The 25,286-nt window shown below is 42.8% G+C and overlaps 3 protein-coding genes and 1 long non-coding RNA gene across 10 annotated transcripts; 3 read left to right on the top strand and 1 right to left on the bottom strand.

Annotated features, from left to right (window-relative positions):
• Window positions 1-7,938: 7,938 nt before the first annotated feature.
• LOC129586072 (uncharacterized) lies at window positions 7,939-10,391 on the top strand. Of its 2 annotated transcripts, none has more exons than XM_055479071.1 (2): window positions 7,939-8,782; window positions 10,130-10,391. In XM_055479071.1, exons 1-2 carry the CDS (start codon window positions 8,120-8,122, stop codon window positions 10,196-10,198), a joined length of 732 nt encoding a protein of 243 aa, XP_055335046.1. In that variant the 5' UTR covers window positions 7,939-8,119; the 3' UTR covers window positions 10,199-10,391. The 2 variants fall into 2 exon arrangements, with proteins under 2 accessions (XP_055335046.1, XP_055335045.1); XM_055479070.1 differs by lacking the exon at window positions 10,130-10,391 and adding an exon at window positions 9,179-9,635.
• A 194-nt stretch (window positions 10,392-10,585) lies between these two features.
• LOC129586057 (uncharacterized) lies at window positions 10,586-13,687 on the bottom strand. 2 transcript variants are annotated; one of them, XR_008690094.1, is made up of 3 exons: window positions 13,067-13,687; window positions 11,101-12,415; window positions 10,586-10,950 (listed from the first exon to the last, which is right to left on the bottom strand). It is a non-coding gene; the product is annotated as an uncharacterized LOC129586057 (long non-coding RNA). The 2 variants fall into 2 exon arrangements; XR_008690095.1 differs by having other exon boundaries at window positions 11,101-12,074; window positions 12,139-13,687.
• Window positions 13,688-13,823: 136 nt separating this feature from the next.
• Window positions 13,824-20,054, top strand: LOC129586036 (uncharacterized). 5 transcript variants are annotated; one of them, XM_055479019.1, is made up of 9 exons: window positions 13,980-14,224; window positions 14,333-14,364; window positions 14,600-14,881; window positions 14,961-15,036; window positions 15,087-15,512; window positions 16,834-17,108; window positions 17,173-17,570; window positions 18,794-18,918; window positions 19,080-20,054. In XM_055479019.1, the coding sequence occupies exons 1-9, from the start codon at window positions 14,178-14,180 to the stop codon at window positions 19,249-19,251; spliced, it is 1,833 nt and encodes a 610-aa protein (XP_055334994.1). In that variant the 5' UTR covers window positions 13,980-14,177; the 3' UTR covers window positions 19,252-20,054. The 5 variants fall into 5 exon arrangements, with proteins under 5 accessions (XP_055334995.1, XP_055334994.1, XP_055334992.1 ...); XM_055479020.1 differs by lacking the exons at window positions 13,980-14,224; window positions 14,333-14,364 and adding an exon at window positions 13,824-13,954; XM_055479017.1 differs by having other exon boundaries at window positions 13,981-14,364.
• A 2,812-nt stretch (window positions 20,055-22,866) lies between these two features.
• Window positions 22,867-24,429, top strand: LOC129586100 (uncharacterized). Its single transcript, XM_055479107.1, has 2 exons — window positions 22,867-23,431; window positions 23,569-24,429. The coding sequence occupies exons 1-2, from the start codon at window positions 23,180-23,182 to the stop codon at window positions 23,968-23,970; spliced, it is 654 nt and encodes a 217-aa protein (XP_055335082.1). The 5' UTR covers window positions 22,867-23,179; the 3' UTR covers window positions 23,971-24,429.
• Window positions 24,430-25,286: the final 857 nt, after the last annotated feature.

Genomic DNA, 25,286 nt, shown 5'->3' on the forward strand with positions numbered 1-25,286 from the left:
CTTAGGTTTCTTAGGTTTCCTAGATTTCCTGGGTTTCCTAGGTTTCTTATGTTTCTAAGGTATTTTTAGGTGTTCTTAGGTTTTTAGGTCTCTTAGGTTTCTTAGGTTTCTTAGGCTTCTTAGGTTTCTTAGGTTTTTTTAGGTGTTCTTAGGTTTTTTAGGTCTCATAGGTTTCTTAGGTTTCTTGGGTTTCTGAATACCAAGGAATACCTAGATAACCTAAGAAATGTTAGTAACCTCAGAAACCTAAGAACACCCAACAAACCTAAGAAACTTAAGAAACCTAAGAAACCTGAGAAAACTAAGAAATCTGAGAAACCTGAGAAAACATGAAGAAACGTAAGAAGACATGAGAAACGCCTAAATCCAAGTCTAAGTCATAAAGTCCGTGTTTTAGAGTCCAAGTGAAGTCCAAGTTTTAGAGTCCAAGCGAAGTCCGAGTTTTAGAGTCCAATTGAAGTCCCAAGTTTTAGAGTCCAAGTGAAGTCCAAGTCCAAGTTTTAGTAGTCCAAGTCCGAGTCCAAGTCCGAGATTGAGCGCGGGCCTCTGCGCTGTACGATTCGATGATCAGCGCCCTGCTGGAACCGATTTACTTTTTACAGCCTACCACATCGTTTTGTGGAATCATATCACTGAAGAGCTGCCTGTGCCAGGCGATGGTAAAAGCTTCTTCGGACGATCCATTGGCTTTCTGTACAAAAAACATGTCATCGAATTTCCCAAAGCTTACTTGTTGCCAGATATGGATTTCATTCCGCCGTTCGTAGAAGAGACATGCCAGCTATCGTTAAGCCAGGGTGATGGCCAGTGTCGTCCGGGCTGTCGGTTTTCGAAGTTTGTGTTGGGGGATACGATGCGCTTCACCTGCACAGAGCTGCACTGGGTGACAGGGTCGTCTTATTAAGTTATTATGTGGATGTTGGTTGTCGTCATTTTGCGCGGCTGGGATCCGATACCGTCACTTTCGTTTGCGCTGAAATGCGCTTGGATAAAGCCGAACGTAGTTTGTTCTGGAACAAAGAATCCTTGAAGGAAACCTGTCAGAATTATCTTTTACGGAGACAAATATCAGCGGCTTTTAGCGTGGAGACCACTCCGTGGGAGGCCCACCAATTTGGTGAGCAATGCATTGAGTTGTTCAAGGATTGTGCAACCATTATTCTACAGTACTTCGAGCCAGGGATTTCCGAATTATTCAAAAACAGTAGCATTTACTTCGCAGTTTTTAGATGTCAGGATTGCGATAATTAATAAATTATTGAAATTAACTATAATATAATTCATTATAAAAATAATTTATAATGTAAATGCCAGAAGCTAAATTTTAGGCTAATGACTTGCAAGTTTCTCCAAGGTTAGCTTACTTGCATTTTGTTAACTTTTCGGGTGCTTTTAACGTTTACTTTTATTAGGTAAAGTACATATTTGAAAGTTCTTAACAAGTCACTCTACAAACTTTAGCCTACTCAGCAAGTGCTTTGTAATGTCTGCTCCAAATGGATAAGTAACTCATCAAATTTGCTGTTTATTTTGTGATATTATGTTGGGACTTTTGCGGACATAAATACGTACATAAGCCTATTAAACAAATAAAATAGTCAAGTATTAATAAATAAATAAATAAAATTAATAATTATGGAAAAGTTACTTAAAAATTTGCAAATATTTTACCAGATATGAGGACACGGTCATTACGGAGCTTCCGCATCCGATCCTCGGACGCTGGCCTATCCGGATCAGTGGACGGGAATTCGAATTTTTCTGCAACTGTGAGCCACATTTACGTTAGGCTGATACAGCAGTGGAAAATCAGGTGAACTGCGAGTATTTTTCAGGTTTAACAGTTTCCACCAGGATAACGACCCACAGCGGTGGAATACGATGGATCTCCGACTACTGGATCTTGCTTCTCTGACGAACATAACTTTTGCAGCCCTTGATGGATGCCTAAAGAATTAGAACAGACAACTGAAACGTTGAATGATACACAGTTATATATACGTTTCACTGAAACGGTTTCAGCTTTGTAAGCTTCGGAAAGGTTATGCACTGATCCATCATTTTATTCTCCGTTGAATGGTTATTAACCCTCGATCAGAAACCTTGTAGTGCTAATTTCGTAACCTATATTTTGCTGTTTATTTAGAATAATACCCAGCATACTTTGTCGTTTCTCCTCCTATTCAAAAACAAACCCATTCTGTTGAGAAAGCCAGTGGTTCGCTAGTTTTCTGATGTGGGTTGACTAGAAGCACTTATTTTTATCAGATTACCATGCGAGCGTGCAGATTTATTGCAAACTGACCCTGCTATTGCGAAATCTAACTTAAGTTTCGGTCTTCTTTCCTGTGCACGGGTCGATGCAATGCAGTCGATCTGGTCATCCATCTATGCACTGTTTATCGAATTTGTCAAGCGCAAGAGTAACTAAATTCATGGTCTTGGACCATTTCTGGACCTACAGAGTCTCCTGTGCTGTTTATATTGGTTGTTGTTTTAGGTCTTCTAATGTTTTTTGCGCGGAGCACACTGTGCTGACAGTAGACCAGACGGCGGAAGATACCGCGGCCACTCACCTCCACGTGCCGTTGCTAACCAGTAAGCACCGGCACGTGGAGCGGAATTGTCGTCCGTTGTGTTAAGAGCCTGGCTGGCATTGCCTGATTTACACACTGTAGTATGGACGTTCTGAATGGTCAACCGCTCAAACCCATGAAACCTGATTTCCGTGCTTGCACAGATTAGTGATACTCCACTAGGATACTCCACTAGGACCTTATAATATCTGTACAAAGGTACCGCAGGTTGCAGGTCTAGCGATATTCAGCTGACAGCTCATCAAATTTGTCCTCAAATATTGTTCGATCAGGTTTTCGTTGCTTTTAAAATTTGACGTCACGTATACTCGTAATGGTAATACATATGTACAGTATATGGCGTAATTTCGGAAACATGTTTTATTGTTTTGCCGGTTACGGTCCAACAAAGGGAAAATTTGTAGGTTGTTTTTTATAACTCCCAGTGGAAGTCGCAAGCCAATGCGGCAGTGCGGTTATCGAATTTATTGACGAAGAACTGGTTGATCACCAACGGAACTGGTTGGGGCATGGAAGATGAGACACTGTTTGCCATGACCCGAATAACATTCGAAATCGTGAATTTTATTCTGGTTCTTTTGGAATGTGTTTCGCTTCAAAATGTGCAAGCCACAAGTGTTTCAGTTTAGCATCAAGTCGTTCTGTATGGAGAAAATAAAAGATACTATCGTATCGAACGTATCGAATATAAGTATCGAACATTCGAACTCAACGCCGAGTCAATATTTTGCGTGTTAGTATAGGCTGCCGTCCCTTGGTGACAGACCGTAATGCACCGACACAGTTAACGAGCTTTGTTGCCGAAAAAAACAGCCGTACTTTGCAATTGCTTTATTCGGCTAGTTGTTTCTTACTCAGGTGCATCCGCGTCGTGCTCATTTAGCCCATGTCTGGACCGTCTGGTCTGCAGCTGTCCGCCTGCGCAATAGAGAGCCATAACAGCCAGGGCAGAGTGCAGACTAAGCTGTGAATCTAGGGCGAGCTGCTTCAGCGCTTTGTACTTGGCCGTCAATCAGTGACCCAGTTTGTGTAAATGGGGTCATTGTGGCTTTTAAGCTTTCGCCAGTCTTCGTGTGTCTTTTTTCACGTTCGCAGATTTACTCAGTGAGGGATTTATTTTGATACCAGTCGTTTTGTGGGCACCTTAAAAATAACCTGATTTGCAATTACGCACGGACTACGGAGGTACTCAGCAATCTGTTCATGTTACAAAAAAGACGCATAACCCCAAACCCAGATATCCGTACGCATGTGGCACGTGCACTTGTACGACAACCGAATACTTTCCCTGAGTCGTACAGCGCACTGCGCCGCATGCGTTCGGAATGCTGTGTGTGGGATTATGCGTCTTTTTTGTCCTAAGCTGTAGCTTGACGTTTTGGCTAATATAATGCGCTTATGATACGATTGTTTCGCGAGTTTTAGTTTTTGCGGCCGTCCCAATCGTTGCTCAAAGTGCCAACATGAACGCGACATCGCTGTACTTTCGCAAGCTGTTCACGGGATCTCGAGAAGTGAACTACGGAAACACGGTACTGGTGCAGCGCGACAGCGGCCAATGGTGGCTGGGATACGTTCAGGATATTGACGGCGATTACTTCCTTGTTGATTTCGACGCCAGCTTCAAGGCCCAACTGATTCATTCTCAATATCTTTGGCCACACCATTTCCTATCCAAAACTGGGGTATCACGTCTAGGCTCCTCGGTGTATGTGGCGCTGCGCTCTACGGATGGGGACCCGATGGTTTTTAGAAAATGCACTATAGCCCGGGATCAGCAAAGTATCTTCTGCGCTGTCAAGCTGGATGACCAAAATCCACCTTCAACAGCCTGCCACATCGTTTTATGCAGTCACATCACTGAAAATCTGCCGGTGCCTGGCGATGGGGGAATTTTCTTCGGACCAGACACTGGATTCCTGTACAGAAAACATGTCATTGGATTTCCCAATGCTTATTTGTTGCCAGATATAGATTTCATCCCGACTTTTTTGGAAAATACGTGCCGGTTGTCTGTTGGTCTGACCGGCGGACAGAGTGGTACGAACTGTCAGTTCATCCGACCTATTACAAACGACGGGGAAGCGATATATCTTACTTTATAGGTGTCGGGTGTCGTTTTTTTGCACGGCTGGGATCCGATACAGTCACTTTCGTCTGTGCTGAGATACATTCAGGCGAACGCAGTATGTTCTGGGACGAGGATTCGCTGCTGGAAGCGTGTCAAAAGTATCTTACGGAGAAATCCACATCGGAATCTGTTACCACGGACATGACTTCGTTGATTGTCGGAAATTTTGGTAAATCTGAAATTACTTCCAGTTGAAAGACAGAACAAGCAGCATTTTGCATTCTGCAGTTTTTCGAGACATAAGACTTTGAAACTTGTGTTGAACTCAATAATTCATTCCTATCTGTACTTGCATTTAAACTTTTGAAAATTGGTTCGTTCATACCTTTTCAGCTTCATTCGTTATAATGCTTTTCGTCCTGCACAATTTGGGAAGGAAAATCTGCAATAATTGCTGAAGACTCAATCAGTTACCACTAGAAAAATTTGGATAGTAAACGACAGCTTGCAAAATAAACTTGATAATAAATAAGTAACTGCAGAAAATTAATAGTTGTTATATCGCAGATGTGGAAGACGTCACGATTAACGAGCTTCCGCATCCTATCATTGGTTATATATTACGCTATCTCGATGTGGATGCCCAGATGCAGACAAGCAGGTAATTCTCAGCCGTTCTTACATCTTATTTTAATTAAGTCGCATTCGACTACAAGGACGGTGCACCTTCATTTGATAGACCGACTTCCCGTTACATACTTTTAAATGACAGCTGTGTTCGTGGTTTTGGGCGTTGCCAACCACCCAAGGCCGACAGTGTCAACGAAAATCTGGCTGTCGATTGGGGTTACTGGCAGTGTTGCACAAACATGGCCACGGCTATCAGCTGATGCCACTTGAAGTTGATAATATTGACTACCAAGTCTATTAATTGATGGTACACCTTCCTCGTAATGATTTGATTTTAATTTTTTTCGCTGTGCGAAATCACTAAGCGTTTAAACTGCCATAAATTGGCATGAAATATTATCCTGCCTAGTTTTCTTATTACCGTATCCTTTCGCACAACGGCACAAGTCCACGTAACAGGATTAGACAGTGTTGCATTTTGCTGTTCTTCACCAGAGTATGTGTGCTGTGGAGTATGCTTTTGGGACACAACAAGGACAGCCGGTGCATTCTCTTCGATCTCTGCTCAGCGTGCAAAAGAGGATCACATGACCATAAATATCCCATCGAATACGATGCCTTTCTCAGGTACGAAGTGGTAACCATACTGCAGCACGCTAGTCGCAAATTCCCAAAAGCAGTAATTCTGACGGAGGACCGAAATCATCTCCACCCAGGATTCGATCTGACCTACCAAATGTTGTCAATTCGATCTGTTTTACAAGCCCTGAATGTCCGGCTGCCATTGATTATTGTGAAAAACAGTCGCAATAAGATGGGGTACTCTTTGGAATCATTCCTGGCCATCCGATGCAACTACCATAATGGCCATTTCGAATGCCCAGCGCTTTTAGAATTTCTGACCGTTTGCGACCGGTTGATACTGGTTAACTTCGCCGTGGCGGAAGCAATCACCGGGTCTGCGCTGCGCATGCTGCTCGCCGAATTAACGGTCTCGCATTCGGAGATAGCCTTCTTTCGCCGGGAGCGCGTCGATTGCGCCGTTACCATTCCGATACTGCGCTTCAACGTCTCGCAAACCGCGGCCGAACAGTGTCGAATGCTATTGGCAGCTACGGACGCCCATTGCCCGGCCGTTAGTCAGCGTGTGTACGAGAAGGTCCAAGCCATGCATGCACGATGGGTGCGGACGCTGGCCTATCCGGATCAGTGGAACGGCATTCGCACTTTCCTGCATTTGTGAGTAGCATTACGTTCGGCTACCGCTGAACATCAGTAGGTAATTAATATGAGGCATTGCATATTTCTCTTAGGGTTTAATAGGTTTAAGACTTCTTGTAGGTTTAAATCAGTCGTGTCAGATTTAAGTCTTAAACGTGATTTCATAAGCCTTCCCAGGTTGGAACTGTTTGACACGGAAATTATCTTTTTAGTGTGACAAAATTTAATTAAATAGTTTTAGGCGATGCAAAACCACTAAATTAGATAAACAATACAATAAAAAATTGTAAAAATTGAAGAAAATTTTTCGTTCCTGGTGAACTGGAGCTTAAAGGTAATTTTTAAAAAATTAATACTGTTGCGATAAGTTATGTTGCATTTTACAGGTTTTTTTCAAAAACCATTTTCTGTTTCAAATCAATTAAAAGTGATTCAAGTTTTTGAATTTCGACCATAGCTTTAACAATCTTCGCCTGGAGGACGATCCGCAGCGATGGAACACGATGGATCTGCGACAGCTGGATATTGCCTCTTTGACGAATGTGGCCTTGGCAGCTCTTGCTTGGTGCTATGCCGATCAAGACGGACATTGAAAAAAATCATGCACTGGGTCTCTGTTTTAGAGTTTCAGGCAGAAATTGTGGGATTCTAATTTCCCGACTGGTTTTCACACACTACCAGGTTGCCTCTCCTTGTTTTTTGTTCCCTTGTTCTCCGTTTATCTAATATGATGCGCTAACAACTTTTTCCTTGCTTTTGTTAAGCCAAAATCAGCGCATCTTGGTGGGAACTGGGAAGCTTAGTGGACTGTCGTGTTTAAATGGTGTGAAAAAGTAAACGCTATGCGACTTTTTGCCCGCGCTGCGCGAGATCCAGCTGGACATCATTGTTGAATGCCAGTGCCTTATACCGGCGCCGACTAATTCCTTTTAATGTGCTGCACTGTCAGCCTATCAGCATAGTTCAGGGCATCCTGTTCGAAAGCCTAACTGTCTTGTCGCAGCTACAATCATAAGGAAGTCTGCCAACAATGCAACATTACAGATTCTTTGCTGGTCTTTGATAATGATATTCCGCATGCAAAAACCTACCTGTGTTTCTTATGGTTTTGATAAAAAAATAAATACTGCCAGATATATGTATCATCTATATTTTTATGCAGAGTACTTTGACTCGGACAAGGTCAATTAAATTCACATGAAAACGTACTTGTAAACGAAAGACTATGAGGATATCGCAGCTTTTCTTAGTCTGTAAGGTCGATGCAGTCTGCCTGGAAATACCGGTCTTATATCGTTGTAATCGTTTGATCGTTGTAATCGTATGATCGCGATCTGCGCTTAGATTGGTCATGTTATCAGAGACCGGGCAAACAGAGATTCAATGTCAAGCACGCCAACGGAAATGTGGCTGATTCTCTGCAGTGCTACAATTATGCTGTATTGGTGTGTTTACCATTTACGCCCTGGATATCCATGTGCGATCACTAGCCCGTTATTACTGACATGTGTACGAATGGTTTTCTTGCGCGCTTTATATACATAACCAATCGGCTCGGAATCTTCTTATCCCTGTAACGTGAAGTGGAGGGACAGCAGCAATGACTCACAATCAGCTTGACAACCAGTATCGCCCAAAGAGCTCCCCGCGTACTCTTTCATTTGCGTTCCTATTGATTTTCTGCAGTTTTCTGGCATTGCATGAAGTCGCTAACGGCCAACTGCCCAATCTACTGTGCGGGAAGCGGTACCTCGACAAAGGCGACGTGATCAAGCTATGGTGCGAGGATGCCAAACTCACCATGCCGGAAACATTTAATTCCACGTCCGTTTTCCCGGAGATTACCAGCATTTACATTACATGTCCCAACGCGGAGACACGCAATTACTGCAACGTCATGCACACCAACGTATCAGCCTTGCCATATCGAGCCAATCTGTTCGATGTTCAGCTGCAGGGTTTTCAATCGGGTGATGATAACCCCATACCGGTTGGCAGGTTCTTGGCTAACAACAAGCTGGTCATCTATCGTTTACACATCAAGTTCTCCCGCATCGGTCGCGTGGATCGGAATTTCCTGGCCGGCTTTCACGCACTCAGATGGTTACACCTTGATGACAACGATATTGTCGATGTAAGTGTCGATGCTTTTGCGTCTGTGACCCCGGTTGGAGGTCGACCAGTGTTGGACGATATCAGGCTGGACAGGAACGCATTGCAGCGGCTGGACTGGGCAGCGTTTTATCCGCTAAGAAAATCCTTGGTAAGTGATCAGGGTCGTAACGCAAACCATTTAAGCAAAACCTGGTCATTCACCACTGGCAATACCTCTATGTTTTGAAAAATGATACTTCGCTTTCTGCAACAGATATTTTGTCTGTAAATACGCAGCCATACAAAGCGTACACATGTAAGAATAAGTTGGCGCAACATTTTCACCAACAGTGTTATCGTGTCAACAAAGTTGGCGTTAGCTTTACAACTGGAGAAAATTGGTCCCCTGATCTATTGTTCTGGCAGTCAGACGGCCAAAAAAAGAAACTTTTAAAAAGTATTTCTAGTATAAAACAGCGAAGTTCATTATTTCCCTTCGTTGTCCATAGTTGAAAACCGTATAAAAGTGCACTTGAGAGCACTAATAATTTATTCACTATGATAGTGGATGCTGACGCTCAGCAGTCAAACGCCCAAGCTGCGCGCATTGACACTAAGCACGACGCCTTTTCCCACAACCATCCGTATTTTGGACCTAACGCAGAATCTTTTGGAATCCGTCCCGAATTGGATACTGTATAATCGGAAGTGTCATTAAAGCGATGGCATTCTGCAGCGATCTGCGACAAACGAAACTGAATTCTTCAAAACCCATGAAACACCAAACGATGATCATTTATCAAAAATGGAAACTTACAGTTTAGGTTATGTAAAACAAAGATGCCTGGTTGTACGATGGTGTAGTATCTGAACCAGCAAGAGCAATATTAAATTTTACAGCAGCAGCCACGTAACAGTAAACTAATATTCGTTAAATAACAACCCATCAAATTTAAAAGATTTAAATAGTGTTATACGTAATACGTTAAACACCAGTGCAATTTCCGGTGTGCTCTGTCGCAATCGGTGAGCCAGCCATTTGAATTATGGTATCTGTACGCGACCAGTTTCTGGTTTAGATAAACAGGGGAAATATAAACAGAGTACAGGGAAGTACTATAATGAGTCACGCCAAGAGGCTTCCGACTCTTTTACTCAAGAAATTTATTTCACAGAATAGGAGTCCGAATACAATGCTACTGCCTTCAAACGATGCAGATGGTAGATATTAATTTCCACAATGAGCAGCAAGATCAGTATATAGAAGTAACAGTAATGAAGGAGCCGATAGCATGATAAAGGAGGAGCAACTGCCACGACGAAAATATGGAAAACACCAATTTTCTCGTTGACATCTGCTCACAATCCATAGCTGCGTGTAGGCGCATGGTCACCGCCTGATATAATTCATACTAGTAATTATCACGAAAAACTGCTCAAATGCTTGTATGAAAATATTGTATAAGCAAAGATGCCCAAAATAAAAATAGGAATCCACGAGCACATTTCGTATTAGATTGGCCTCAACCACACGGCTATTCCAAAAGGAAACTGTTTCAAATTATACAGTGAGCAAAACACCTGAGGCTTCCCAGTCTTCAACAATAAATGTTGCAACTTAAAGTCCGTCGATTCTGCCAGTACGGATAAATCTCGTGTTTGTGTGGCGCATCGGAAATCAGCGGGCAATGGCTCATCCCGGTTGTAATTCTCATATACGGAGTTTTCGTGATTCTTGTTATTCTAATGTTTTTCTTTTTGTTCCTTTGCCAGTTGCCACTAAGCAATTTTTCTCCTGTTTTTCCTGTTCAGTGCTGTTGCTTGCTGCTCTTCAGTTACGATTCCCTAGTTTGTTTTCAGTTGTTTTCCCGAACAATACGATACAATAAAGATAAAGTTACGATAATACAGTAGTACTCATAATACAATACCAAGCGCATGGCAAATCTTTATCTGATTGGTGAGGCAAATTTTGAAAACATAAAGCGAAAACATCATCTGCGGACTGCGGCTGTCTGTAATATTACACAATTGATGTTCGGACTCGTACTAACACCCTTTCGATTAATTTTCACGTTACAAATTTTCAAATCGCACAGATCAAAAGTGTGGACTGGGAGCAATTAAACCGATCAAAAGTTCTATGTTCCAGGCATATAAGCACTATAAACGGGATTTGTAATTGAACTAAATGGAAGCTGGCACCGCGACTGTCCAAGTTTGCTTTGCAACAGGTTGTTTAGTTCATAGAATGATGGATAGCGCCATAGTTCCAAATCTGACTGGCACTGCATTTCGGGATACGTCAGGGTAAAAGTAAATCTGGAAGCGTCGCGCCTGTGAAAGTGAAGCAAGCATTGTTAGTTTTATGAGTAATACCTGCCGACTGTCAGGGTGTTTGGTACTGTAACATAGCGCAGAGAAAGCTGTTATATAACGCTTTTGTAGTAAATTTCACGGTGTTGCCGTGCCAGCGCTCAAACTTACCCTTTGGTTGTTTTCAAATTGTCATCGCGCTCCGTTACAGTTATGGTTAGTGTGATATTGTTCGTTGTCAGGTTGTTCGCAACGGTAAAGGCTTGCTGTATTGCATCCAATATTTTATCAGAATTCTGCGAAGAAATAGTCCAAGATGTAACAGCTTTTTATGGTGCAAGTGAATATTCGAGGTGATCGCGGTATTTGATGTCGATAGTATGTAACGTCCACGGTCGTGCCATGGAATTATTTAGTGTATGCTTACCTCGAAAACGCGGCTAAAAGGAAAAATTTTAAGATAACGAAGAGAGCGATCTTGAGGATCTCTTCTCTCGACCATAAGTTTTCAAGTTGATGTACAATGAACGGGTACACAGATGTAAAGAATATAATAAGGCAAATGGACTTAAGGAGAATACTTTGAAAAAATTTATTTAATTGTACAGAAGATAAAGTTAAATAGTAAGAACTGTAACGAGCACCCATCGCAATTTGCGCTTGCGTACCGATGTGCAGGGTAGAATTAGTGACCGGTGTAGTTCAATCGACTGGCATGAACACATTTACAGCTTACCGGCATCTCCTTGATACACCCGTTTGGCAGGTACTGTAAGTGTGAAACATACGATACCCCCTCGACGTACAAGGTAAACGTTTTCTTCATCAGTCTGTTCTTCAATCGGTAAAAAAAATTCCTGCTTCATCCTCTTGGCATTGCGCGGAGATTGGTGCTTTAATCATTTCCTGCCAGTAACTGGGTAAAGGAAATGTCATCAGCGTATAGGTAACATTAGTCGGCGGTACGCGAAGCTGGAGACCAATCAGACCAACGAGTTTGCGGTAGATGTTGGCGGCATAAGGGAGCCTCGCATCCAAGGCCACTCTTAGCGGCGATGCCGGGTACGGTAGCAGCACAAAAAACTTGACAACCCTATTTTCCGTATCAAAGCCCCACAGACGCACTTCCGCTGGGAAGCTATTACCTAGAAAAACAGTATTTACCGGCACATTCCTTGTTCACAGGTAAATCGTTGTGTGAGTATTCACCCATGCCCATGTTCAGTTGCGACTGCACTACTTCCACCAGCGGCAACCACTGGACGCTCAGTGGACGATCCAGGTGCATGCGGAAGAAAAGGCCGTATTCAGTGGGGGGTTGCCCACTATACGAATATCGGTGATGTTGAGATCTTTCTCGAGCCGCGTTTTCGAAACGAGATAGTAGCGATCCGTATGTTTGAGCAGCGGGAGCACGCTGATAAAATCGCGGACTAAGATCTTCTCCCGCGTGCGAATGACAAAAGGTATGGACATACCTATCACGCTGCTCAAAAAGGGAACGGAGTGTAACATTCAACAACCAATCTCACAGAAAAGCAGGCAAACAATTTAGGCAGTCATGCTATCATCTATCCAATGTACCAATGTTTTTTCGATAAAGCTCACGTTCAGTTAGGTCTCAGAATAAAACCGATCCGATCAGTTGGGCCTCTCAATTTGCAGTACGTCTGCCTTAATGGCAAATTTACTCCTATCAGTATTTAAATTAATGTTGAAGCTGCAATGTTAATATTCTATAATTCATATCGTTAGTTTATAATTTTGGTTGATATTTTGCATGCATCAGCCATGTCAAATGCGTACAAAGCTTACATAGTGTGACGGGGGGCGCCTTACTATTTAGTTTGGCTTAACCCGTGAATGTGTATCTGTCGCTGCGTTAATCCGATAGAAATTACGGGACGTGCTTGTATTATTGTATACCCATTGTATGACTGCAGACTTATTATAGCCTTTTGAGCAATATGAGGGCTGAAGGGGAATTTTCTCTTACCTATCAGGACTGTAAATAATGTGAACTCTCTCCCTGTTCATTCTTGTGTATTTTACAAAATCGTAAACTGCGTTTATGTAACTGTAATTAGTACCGGCAGGGGTCTCAGAGGTCATTGTTGCATTGAAAAACTAGTCTTACTTTGTAAAGGAGCCATTAATCCTCGTGGCAGGATTCCCGGCTGGAGTTGGCCAAAATTAATTTCCCAGTCGCTCATGCCGGCATTACTACACTGTTGTTTAAAGCGCGATTGCTGAACAACTTCCATCATATCCGCTTTTAACTGGTTAATATCCAAGAAGCTGTCTGTTGAATTGGCCCGCAGGAAAACATAGTCCAGAGCCCGCAACCGTGCCTTCATGTTGCAGTGCTCTGAAGAAATTCAACTCCTTCAGGGGTGGTACCGTAAATCACAAAACGATCAAAGAAATGCGTCGGTCTGCTTGGTGATCCGTTTGAGAACATCCAGTCGCTGCCAATTTGCATTTCGCCGTGTTCTGATTCAGTACAGTCTTTTGCTCGCTTCTTCTTTATTGCAGTATGTGATCGTGTGCAAGTCGTCGTAGACATCGCGAGAGTAGGTGTACGATGCAACTGTTTTCATCGCCAAATTTCGAGTAGGCACGCCACACATGCGTGTTGTGCTGAGTCACTGCTAAATGTGACACGATGTTCGTTCTCGACAGTGCACGTCGCGAGAATAATAATCGGCAGGCACAAGGACCATTTGACTGTGTTAGAAAGCTGTCCAGCTTGAAAGAATCTCGCAGGTATCTTTTGTCTTCGTTATTACAAACGTTATGCATTGCCCATTCGTTTTAACTCTGAGCGCCTGAAGTCACGTTATAGCTCGTGACTTGCACATCAACCGAGAAACAAAAACAAATCCCGGAAACGAGTTTTTGATAGCATAGTGTTTGGCACTGTGTGCTGAACAGTGCGAGATCATTCCGGAAATGCTGAACAAGGCTTCCCACAACGGCGTTCAAATTGTTTGCCAGTACTCGAACCGAATTCCTTGTACCTACAGTGAGTAACAAACGCTGCGCAATCAATCACATGGGTATACTCTAATTCTTTACCATTGGCGCTGAAATATTAACCGGATTTCACAACAACTAGCTGACTTTGCTTCTGGCGCAAATGGCGTGCCGCGTACGCATATATTATTTAATACGAAGTCGTGCCAGATAAAGCTTGCTGATGTACCGCCAGTACCAGTTAAGCCAAATCCGCAGTTTTGATTTAAACCATGAGGACTATATTAGAAAACTTGCTCCGGTTCCGTGGCGTATCAAGGTCAACTGCGGCACCGATTTTCATTTCTGTTCTGACTTTGTCTGTGCCAGTCGTGTCACCCATCAAGATTATAACTTCTAGTAACATTCCAAATCCGTTCTTTGACAGTACAAAAATACTTGATCAAGTCAACGAATTACGTACGTATCTCCTGTCTAGTTAAAACCATGAAACTAAAAAATTGGTTTATCTACTATGCGCTTCGGTCACCTATACGGAATCAGGTCTGGAAACGGTTGAGCGTTACTCATAAAAATAGTCAACCGTTGAATTGATTATTTCCAGTCCTTCTGCATTTATAAAATTATATTTTAAATTTATTTCAGTATTTTTCCCGGAGGACGAATGACATCTTTGTACAGTGTACACTTGTAGGCGAGAACGAAACCTTCCCCGGAACACTCAGCCTGTGCCCGGATTCGGACACGAAACTGCTCAATGCCAGCACAGGACAGCGGCACTACGATGACCTTCGGTCTTTACGTGGGAGGAGCAGTACAACCTTCAATGCGCCGCTCAGCTATATTATGCACAATTTTCAGACGTTCCTCGAGCTGAAGGAATATGTCGGCCTGCATGAGGTTGCGCTACAGACCAACAACCGAACAGCAGCTGAACTGCAGGAAGCTCTCACTTACGTCTGGCTGCCCAGTCTCGGTATGATTGACTACAGTGTAGTTCTGTAGATATACTTCTTCTTTTAAGACGGAATATTTCAGAAAAGAGTGTATTTCAGAAAAGAGCAACTGGACAGCGACGCACGCCGAAATCCTGGAGATCCACAACGGAACCATTCATTTCTCGAGAGACGGGTAATCATGCGTTTGCCTTGTATTGGAATACAATATATGAGAGTTTGCAGGTCGCCGTTGATGGTTATTCGCTACATTCTACCGGTGTCCGATGCCATATCTCCGGCGAATTGTTCCAGCCATCTGCAGCGGTTTCCCTGGATGTACGCAAGCAACTCCAAATACCACGAATTAACCCCCATTGTTCCACCTTTGATCGGCAGTTTGGTACAGCGGATGCAGGAGAATGGTTTAACAGTTTACGAAGGTCCAGTATTTTACAAGGACAATGGTGCTCTGGACTATGTTTTCCTGCGGGCAAATTCTACAGACAGCTTCTTGGATATTGACCAGTTGAAGGCGGATATGACGGAAGTTGTTCAGCAATCGCGTTTTAAACAACAGTGTGGTAGTGCCGGCATGAGCGACTGGGAAATTCATTTTGGCCAGCTCCAGCCGGGAATCGTGCCCTCGAGGGATAATGGCTCCTTTACTTAGTAAGACTAGTTTTTCAATGCAAGATTGACCGGTGGAATCGCTGCCGGCATTAGTTACAGTTACATAATCACAGTTTACGATTCTGTAAAATACACAAAAATAAACAAGAAAGGTCACGCTATTTACAGTCCTGATAGAAATTCACGGGTTACGTACGTCAAACCCCGTATTACGCCGCGCATCGTCACACTATGTAAGTACTATGTACCTACGCGCCACGCTTTGCACGCATTTTACATGGCTGATGCGTGCCAAATATCAATCCAAATTATAAACTAACGATATAAAATATAGAACAGGAACTTTGCAGCTTCAATATTTTTAATATTTATTATTTTAATATTTTTAATAATCTCTAATATTACCTTAATAAATATTGAGAGGAGTAAATTTGCCATTATAGTAGACGTAGCATAATAGCAACTGAAGAGACCTAACTAACTGTCGGACCGGCTTTATTCTGACCTGGGACCCGTTAGAGTCTCCCCCTCAGAAAAATTTCATTCTTTGTTTTAAGACAGAGTCGGTACTAAGTATTGGAAAATATTAAGAAAGTATTTTCATTGGCAGTGGTTTAGTGGGCGTGGCCAAAAACAAAATTAAAAGACGTATGTATTGCCAGTGTATGTTTTGTACTGGCAGTGGGTACGTTATACATAGTTAATGTACCTACAAAACATGTATTTCCAGTAAATGCTGTTTATCATGCTGGTGAAAACTCCTACTAGTATTTTGACTTTTTTTTCGCTAAATTTTACTTTGAAATAACTGGCTTGACAAGGAAAACAACATTTGGTAAACCTTCGCGCTTACATACAGCGCACGAGTGGTGCAACAGAAATACAGAGGTTAAGAAATGCGATCAAATCAAATCGAACACCAACGAGATTTTCCAAAATGTATATTATAAAACCAGTTACTGAAAATTAAAAATTAATGAAGAGGTAGGTCGAACATTGCCAATAGTCGGGCCTCAGAACATAAGTTATCACCAATATAACCAGCATTATTAGAATGCGTAGTTACATTGACAAGACATAGGATTTTTTTTACTTGTTTTTGGCCACGCCCACTGGATCATTGGCGATGAAATCTTTTTTTAAGTATTCCCAATACCTATTCTGTCTTCCAACAAAACATGAAAATTTTCTGAGGGGAAGCGTCCGAGCGGGCCTTGGTGAGACCTAACTGAACGTCAGCTTCATCGAGAAAACTTCGGTACACTGGATTGGAAATAATAGCATGACTGCCTTAATTGTGTGCCAGCTTTACTGTGAGATATGTTGTTGAATGTTAAACACTTTTCTCTTTTTTGAGCAGCGTGATAGCTATGTCCATACCTTTTGTCATCCGCACGCGGGAGAAGATCCTAGTCCGCGATTTTATGAGCATGGTACCACTGCTCAACCATACGGATCGCTACTATCTCGTTTCGAAAACAGGGCTCGAGAAAGATTTCAAGAATATTCGTATAGTCGACAACCCACCACTGAATACAGCATTCTCCTTCCGTATGCACCTGGATCGTCCACTGAGTGGCCAGTGGTTGCCGCTGCTGGAAGTTGCGATGCAATCTCAACTGAACATCGGCATGGGTGACCGCTCGTACAGCGCGTTAGCAGTGTATAAAGAATGCGCCAGTCGACATTATTTTTCTAGGTAAAAGTTCCACAGCTGAAGTGCGTCTATGGGACTTCGATCCGGATGCTGCGGTTGTCAAATTTTTTGTCCTGCTACCGTACCCGGCATCCCCGCTAAGAGAGGCCCTAGATGCCAGACTGCCGTATGCCACCAGCATCTACCGCAAACTCGATGGTCTCCAGTTTCGCTTACCATCGACTAATGTTACCTATACGCTGATGAGATTTCATTTACCCGGTCACATGCAGGATGTGGTTAAAGCATCAGCTTCTGCGCCGCAGTGCCAAAGCGAGAGTGCATGGTCTTGTTTACCGGTAGAAGAGCAGCTAAAGGAAACGTTCTCCTTGTACGTCGAGTGGGTATCGTTTGTTTCACACAACCAGTACCTGCCGAACGGATTCTTCAAGGAGCTGCCGGTAGGCTCTGAAATTACCTATTTAAGCCAAGTGATTGAATTACACCGGTCAGTAGAATTATTTCTTCACATGTGTACGCAAGTGCTCGCTGAGGGTTACGAGGGTTGTTCCCTAAGTTCGGTCGTTCAGTTTGTAGTTATTCTAGATTCTGCACACAATCCATTCGATTTTTTAAAAATTTTCTCCGTTCGCTTTGCTACATTCTTTATATCTGTATTAACAGCAACGCTGTTGAGTGCATTCAGTCTTCTAACCAGTGCCCCGTCTCCGGATGTAAATTCGGAGAATTTTGATCTTTTGCTGAAAGACAGAAAACTTTTAGAATAAACGGAAAAAAATAGTTTCATCTGCCACGATCAATGGGCGCGGCCAACACGGAATATAACAATAAATTCTACACTATGCTGTAGTCAATGGACAATGGACTACATAGCATGTTGAAAGGTTACTGAACAACCTAAACGAGGCCAGTTTCAGCATTCGTTCAACAGATAAAAATAAGGAGCAGTGCAAATCTATTTCTACTGAAAAAGCTAAATGTAGACTGAACCATTTCCTACATAATAACGTAAGAAACATAATAACGTTGATAACATAATAACGTAAGATGCGGTGCATTGCCCATAGGCTACAGCATAGTGTAGAATTTATTGTTAAATTCTGTTTTGGCCACACGGCCACACCCGTTGATCAAGGCAGATGAAACTTATTTTTTTTCCCATTTATTGCAATGTTCCTCTGTCTTTCCGCAAAAGATCAAAATTTTCTGAATTTACATCCGGTGACGGGGCCCTGGTAAGACCAATGCTTGCCGTATCTGTTTCGGTAGACAGGAGGATCCACTCTTGCGGACATGCCTATCGCTACCGCACCACGAATATTCACTGATGATTATTTTATTTCAAACCACCACTTAAACACGTGTTAAAGAAGCAGTTACAAAAACAACAACTCGTTAAACATTTCCGCTTTCTCCACCGTCCCCAAAACAGAATCCGCGTTACCACGCTGTATCTCTATAGACAGACGTTGTCGAAGAAATTCGTGCGAGCGGGCTTCTCCAGAATGAGAACGTAATCTCTTCCCCAGTTCTTTTATAATGGCAATGGCCGCTGGTCCCCACGGTCCCATTGTTTCAAAAGCGATAGGTGTGAAATCCAAGGTTGTTAATATATTCACTTGCACAATCCAAGGTTGTTAAATTTTGGACTCTTTCTTTACAGAATTCCGATAAGGTTTTGGATGCATTACAGCAAGCCTTCGCCATTTCGAACAACCAGACAGGGTACAATAATACACTGACCATCACTGTAACCGAGCGCGATGATAATTTGAAAACAACAAAAGGGTGAGTTTGAGCGTTGACTCGGCAACAGCGTGGAGTGACTCACAAAAGCGCTGCTCAATGCTCACCAACTTTTCTCAGCGCTAAATCGATGTGTGTAACAGTACCGCACATCTTAGCAGTTATCAATGTTAACAATAATAATGCCTGTTTCACTTATATAGGCGCGACGCTACCAGATTTACTTTTGCGCTGACGTATCCCGAAATGCCAAGTCAGTTTGATTGGAAACCTTGGCGCTATCCATCATTTGATGACCTAAACAGCCTGTTGCAAAGCATCGCAAAGGTCAAAATCGTCCGAACTTGGACAGTCGCGGTGTCAGCTTTCAGTTAGCTCAATTACAATTTCCGGTTTGTAGCTAATGTGTAGGACCTTCCATCGATTTAGCTGATCCCAATCCTTACTTCAGTCTGTATAATGTGGGAAATTTGGAGCTTAAAAACTAATCGAAAGGCTATAAATAAGAGTATAAATGTGAGTACAAAGCAATATCACAAACAACCGCACCGCAAACGACATACGTATTGACATACATATTGACATTAACTTTAACGACATGATAAAACATTGAAACCGTTGTTGCAAAATGTTGCGTAAATGCGCCGCACATACTCTCTTTATGTGCACAGATACGCTTCATATGGTTGCGTTGGAGATTACGCGACAATTTGTTGCAGAAAGCGAATACTGATATATTTTGTACTGTTTGTTTGTTAATGGTAAAAGACCAGGTTTTATTTGAATGATTTGCGTTACGACCCTGATTATCCGACCCGCTAACCAAGGATTTCCTCAGCGGGTAAAACGGTGCCCAGCCTGATATCGTCCAGCACTGGTCGACTTCCAACCGGCGTCAAAGCCAGGAAATTCCGATCCATGAGACCGATGCGGGAGAACTTGATGTGTACCCAATAGACGACCAGTTTGTTGTTAGCCAAAACCCTGCCCACCCTGAAGGGGATTACCATCTCCCGATCGAAAACTTTGCAGCTGAACATCAAACAGATTAAGCTTGCTTAAAGATTTATACGTATGGAAATCTGAAGTGCTGCTGCAAAAAATTTACGTACGCTTACACCAGGCTTCCACTTCATACTGTTTTTTTTTGCAATATATTGCTCAAATTCACGGAAGCATATCCGGGCCCGTTTCCTCAAACATACTGCTACGGTACATCAACGTGCGTGTTTATGGCTCTAATGTTACGGCAAATATGTACTTACGATACTGCAGAAATCAGCAATACTACTTATATTAGCGTAAAACTTTTGATCTCGTTAACTGTGTACTAAACCAAGTTTTTGTCTCCATAAGTGTTTAAACAGCTAACTTAATGCTTGTGCATTTTAAAGTTAATATGTGTTATTAACTAGACTTATACTAGTATCACGCATAATGCACAGCTTATAATAACTTTCCGCGCTGCAGTTAACTAGGTCATGTAAGCTGGCTCCAAAGCTGATGTCGGCCAAACTCAGAGAAGATTCTATATTGTAGAAAGGTCGTATTTATCTGCAGTGATCACTAGGGCGTGGCCAAACAATAATCATAAATGTGTGCTTTATCGCATATTTTTTTGCATATTTACCGCATATTTTTATTTCGATATTAATGTAGCTTTTGCCCATACTTTCATTTCGATTTTGCGGACATAGCAGTATGTAGCCGAAAAACCTGTCCGCAGAATGGAAATTAAATTGCGGATAAAACCTTAATGCAGTCTACTGATCTATTACAATATACAAATTTCACTTTGCTCCGCCCCAATAAACATTGCAGATGAAATTATTTTTCGACATATTATGTACGGCAGTACACTACCTTTCCTAACAAAATGAGAATTTACCTACTTCAAAGCCGGCCAAAGGCCCTTCTAACAATGTAAGTGGTAAGTAACTTTGCCTTCACTTTGCTACCGGGAAAATAATGCTAACGGCATCGACATGTCTATGTTTGCACCTGGACATGGTGACCTTTTTCACTACAGACTACAGAAATCACGAATGCGCATTGCACAAAAAGACAGCAAATTTTACCACTGATATTAGTGCATTGTTTGCGGTTATTAAAGTTACTCGATTCAGTTTTCATTTATCGGAAATTGTAAGTTATTTTTATAATATATTGGTTGCCGTCGTCTAATTTTTTTATTCTTTCAGTCTAATTTTGCTATCAATGGCTCTCTTCGCTCGGATCTGCAGAGAAGTTACAACTGAAAAACGCACCATGACGTGTACAAACGCTGACCAAATAGCCTATCGTATTCCGATCGTATGCCGATCTCTTGTGTCAGCTGGGATTCCGGCAAAACTGGAGCCGCGTGGCACATCGCATACGTCCGAACGACGTCCTGATGGTTGCACAACCTTCGCCTGGCACAGAGGGATGTGCTTAGCATGGGACGTCACTTGTGTCGACACGGTTGCGCCTTCCCACGTCAAGTCTACGGCAGGGGATAAAAGGTGGCAGTGGCAGTTGCCACTACGCGTTCTGGCAGGCGATGAAACGTGGCAAACTGTTAAAAATTCAGAATCAGCTTGAGACAATTTTGCCATCCAACGATAATTTCTAGGGAGAGCATTTTCGTATTTTCACAGATGGACTCTATAGTCGAAGTTGTCCACGGACGCACACCTCAGCTGAGTCTTGTGACCACCCCTTCCAATGCAGCATTAAATGAGTGCTGCAACGCTGTTCAGCAGACACAACTGGCGCAGATTCACTCAGATTCAGTGCCGCTTACGATCGAAGCGCGGTAATGCGACGGTATTTTAAAACCGCTCCTTGTTTTATAAAACCGCTCCTTGTTTTACGCCGCTCTTGATAAGCGCGGCGTAAAACAAGCGTGTTTGACGAAGGTCCGGTATGTGTCTTAAAAACAATGAAAATACAAAAGTTCGTTCAGGTTTTCGCTTCAGTTGTGACCAATGCAAATAACTGATGTGCCAAAAGTGTTTGAAGCTGTTGGGCTACAGGCCCGTGGCCGTAGGGCTGAGTCTGACTCTGACTGTTAAAAGTCAGGGACAGACTATCAAAATTCACGTCTTGTTCGTTTTTATCGTTATGTAAGGGTCTTCTTAATTTTAAATTTCTTAGTTTGTTGGATTTTTCATGCTTTCTAAAAATAAACAAATCAAGAATTCTATAAAAACCTAATAACCCTAAGAATTCTAAGGAACGCAAAATGCGCAAGAAACCTAAAAAAATGTTTTGTCTGTACGAGTCAGGCTGCAATGCTACGGCGGACGCATTGCAAGCCGAATTGCAGGCGCTTTTGTCCACCGACGAATGGGGCGCATGACGGTGGCCGCACTGATGTGCCAAACACCGGCTTAAAGTCTTAAAAGGCTTCAATTACGCCCAACAGACTATAAGGTGTAAGGGTAAAAAGCCCTGCGCTTGATTCTGGCAAACAAAGAGCGCGTCTGGTTGTAATTTTTTATGTATCTCTGCTGTACGGTAGATACTACAGATGTGGTAGTTGTGCAATATATTCTGTTTGTTTTCGTTTTCTATTTTTTTTGGACAAACCCTGAGCGAACAATTGGTACGGTATCCCTCGTACCATGTCGGACTAAGATTTTTTTCTATACTGAGGGTTCATCATACTTGACGTGGACCATGCACGTGCACGCCTTCAAGAGTTTAAGGGTTTTTGAGTTGTTAATAATGAGAAAGGTGGTGCCTTCCTTCAATGTTTTGATTTTTGAATTTTTAACAGTTGCCACGTTTTATCGCTTCCCTGAACGCGCAGTGGCAACTGCCACTGCCGGTGGCAGTTGCCAGTGGCAGGTGCCACTGCCACCTTTTATCCCCTGCCCAAGTCTACGGCAGCAAACGCAGGTGCAGCGGCGTTGGAAGCGGAAAAAAAGAAGTCCCGGTTTTATTTGTATCTAAGTGGCAGATACATCTTTGTACCGATAGCTTTCGAAACAATGGGCCCTTGGGGGCCGTCCGCTATCGCCATCATCAAAGCACTGGGCAAACGACTCGAGCAACACACGGGGGAAGCCCGTTCTCATGAATTTTTACGCCAAAGATAGCTCAGAGCAGCAATTATGGAAACAACAAATATGGCTGCTTGTTTCTAGCCAGGAGAGACTGCTTTATCAAATAACAACCATCGCCTTCCTACAACGCGGAAACCGCTTTATAAATCCGCTTTGGACACCTATTTTCATACTGTCATCTATTGAGACCCTTGTAGTTGAGACCGTTCTTCGAACCAGTACCATAATTCGTTTGACGATGGCTCGGAAGGATGCTCGTGGACAGCATAGTCCAAACGCCGAAAATTCGGAAAACACGGTGGCTACCCGGCCTACCCCGAATGATAAGGGGTGTGCTCCATCCAGATGTTTATAGCCAACTGGTTAGCCACACCGAAAACATAAATCTATGGGCGGCAACGGTCAGTCGTTATACTGCTGTCTTTCTCCTTCTGGCGGCCCTCAGGATCCCATGCGATACCATCAGTGCCCTGACTAGCAGGGTCTACGCGTTTCCCCATGAGGTATGCGTGTGCGCTTTAATACGGTAATGAGTAATCAGAGGTAAGCCAGCGCTGACGTAGTATAAAGGTAATAAAGTGCTTTTCAGTAGAAGTAGTACAGATAGTAGTTCAACGATCGTTATTCTAAATCTTGGTAGCCGGAAGAAACGCGTTTTCGGAAACGGACGGAATATCTACTGATGAACGTCGTACTACCCGGGATGGTGTATTGGTTGATTTCCATTCTGACGCTGTGTTGCGCCCGGCAGATTGTGACAAAAGCTCAGGAAGTATGGAAAAATCCACGGTTGTTCATCGAGAGTGAAGCCGTATGTCAACAGCTTGTGGACGCATGCAGCCAACTGCGCTTCGTCTCCTTACCAATTGCGGTCGGTCCGATGCTGACCTTCTTTGAGGATGTTGTTCTTATCGACGTCAATGTCTACTTGGGAAAAGAATTCTACGCTCACATAAAGGTTAATCGTCTTTCCTGGTGGCTGGATCTCGGGCAAGTCTTCTTCTGGGGTTGGTGGGAGCGTTTGGTTACGTTTGGTCGTTGAGGGCCAGTACCTGTAATTCAAAATGGAGACCGTGATCTCTTCTAACAACTGAAAGCATGCGCAGACCATGGTATCACGCAAGGGTTTTCAACTAAGAAGATGAACCGTTTTCTTTTTGCTCTTGTGAAAGGAATATTACGGATTCAGTCTTTAGTACCGTAACCACAGTCATGATAATATTTAATCAAGGAGCAACCGCACATATCATCGGCTCCCCTAGGCATATTCTTACTCGTAAGCGAACTTATTGATTGCTCTTCTGTTAGCAGTTCTAGTATCGTTTCAAAACATTAAGCGCTTATTTTCGGGATTCGTATTCATATTTTCTGGACGTTTAGACTCATTCATTGGCATATGTGCATCTTACAGTATATGAGCAATTATTTGTGGTTACCTACCTATTTACGCGTCAAAAATGTCGTGCTGCATGTACTAAAGCGGTAGTTTCGTTCAATCAAAAAAAACAACGTTGGTTCAGTAAGATTTCTGTTTCCACTGAGACTGTCACGTGATAATAAGCCTCTATTCTTTATTAAAATTGCTTTATACAAGTACATGGCGTATTGCTCTCTACCGCTTCGCAGCGGGAATGGCGCTTGTAAATCTTGTTTCCACCGCCAGCTTTTGGCATTGCAAATTGTGTTCGCCTTGAGAAACTACAACAGGGTATAGACTCGACACCAGTGTTGGTATCCACGTACCGGTTCCGGCATGATTCGTCCTGTTTCCCGTTGTTCCACGAATGCCGCATTCAGCGGCTGGTCGCCAAAAAACGGCCCTGCTGCAACTGGCACTCCATATGACGCCGCTTCCACCGTACTGTTCACCCACAATGGCTGATGAATACACCGATTGCCTTATGCGCTAGGACGGCTTTTTGTGGCACCCACGGGACGATCATTATAGGTCACACAGATACAAGTTAATTAAGGTATGAATTAGAATCTTAGATTTCCCACAATGTGTCTCCCGCACTGAAGTTACTCCATTTCTAGTGAAAAAAATTACATGATTGATGATACCAGTTTCTTTACATGCACCGAAACTTCTGCATTCACACATTTTCAGATACTTCATTTTCATTGTTTTGTAAGATTTCGTGTTCAGAGGTTTCGTTTGCCTTGGCGTGAAATCCGTCTGCACGCCCAACATTAGCGGGAGATTTAGTAACTGCTTCAAAATGATTTCGAAAAAGTTTAAATGCATGCAGGTGAACCGAAAAATGTCATGTTTGAAATGAGCGTCTTGCATGGATCTCTCATACATCAAGATTTTATCCTAGATAACTTTCACAATACAATTTTGTCCTTGATAGC

This window comes from Paramacrobiotus metropolitanus, unplaced genomic scaffold (genome assembly GCF_019649055.1).
Source record: "Paramacrobiotus metropolitanus isolate TYO unplaced genomic scaffold, Prichtersi_v1.0 Parri_scaffold0000019, whole genome shotgun sequence".
NCBI classification, from domain to species: domain Eukaryota; kingdom Metazoa; phylum Tardigrada; class Eutardigrada; order Parachela; family Macrobiotidae; genus Paramacrobiotus; species Paramacrobiotus metropolitanus.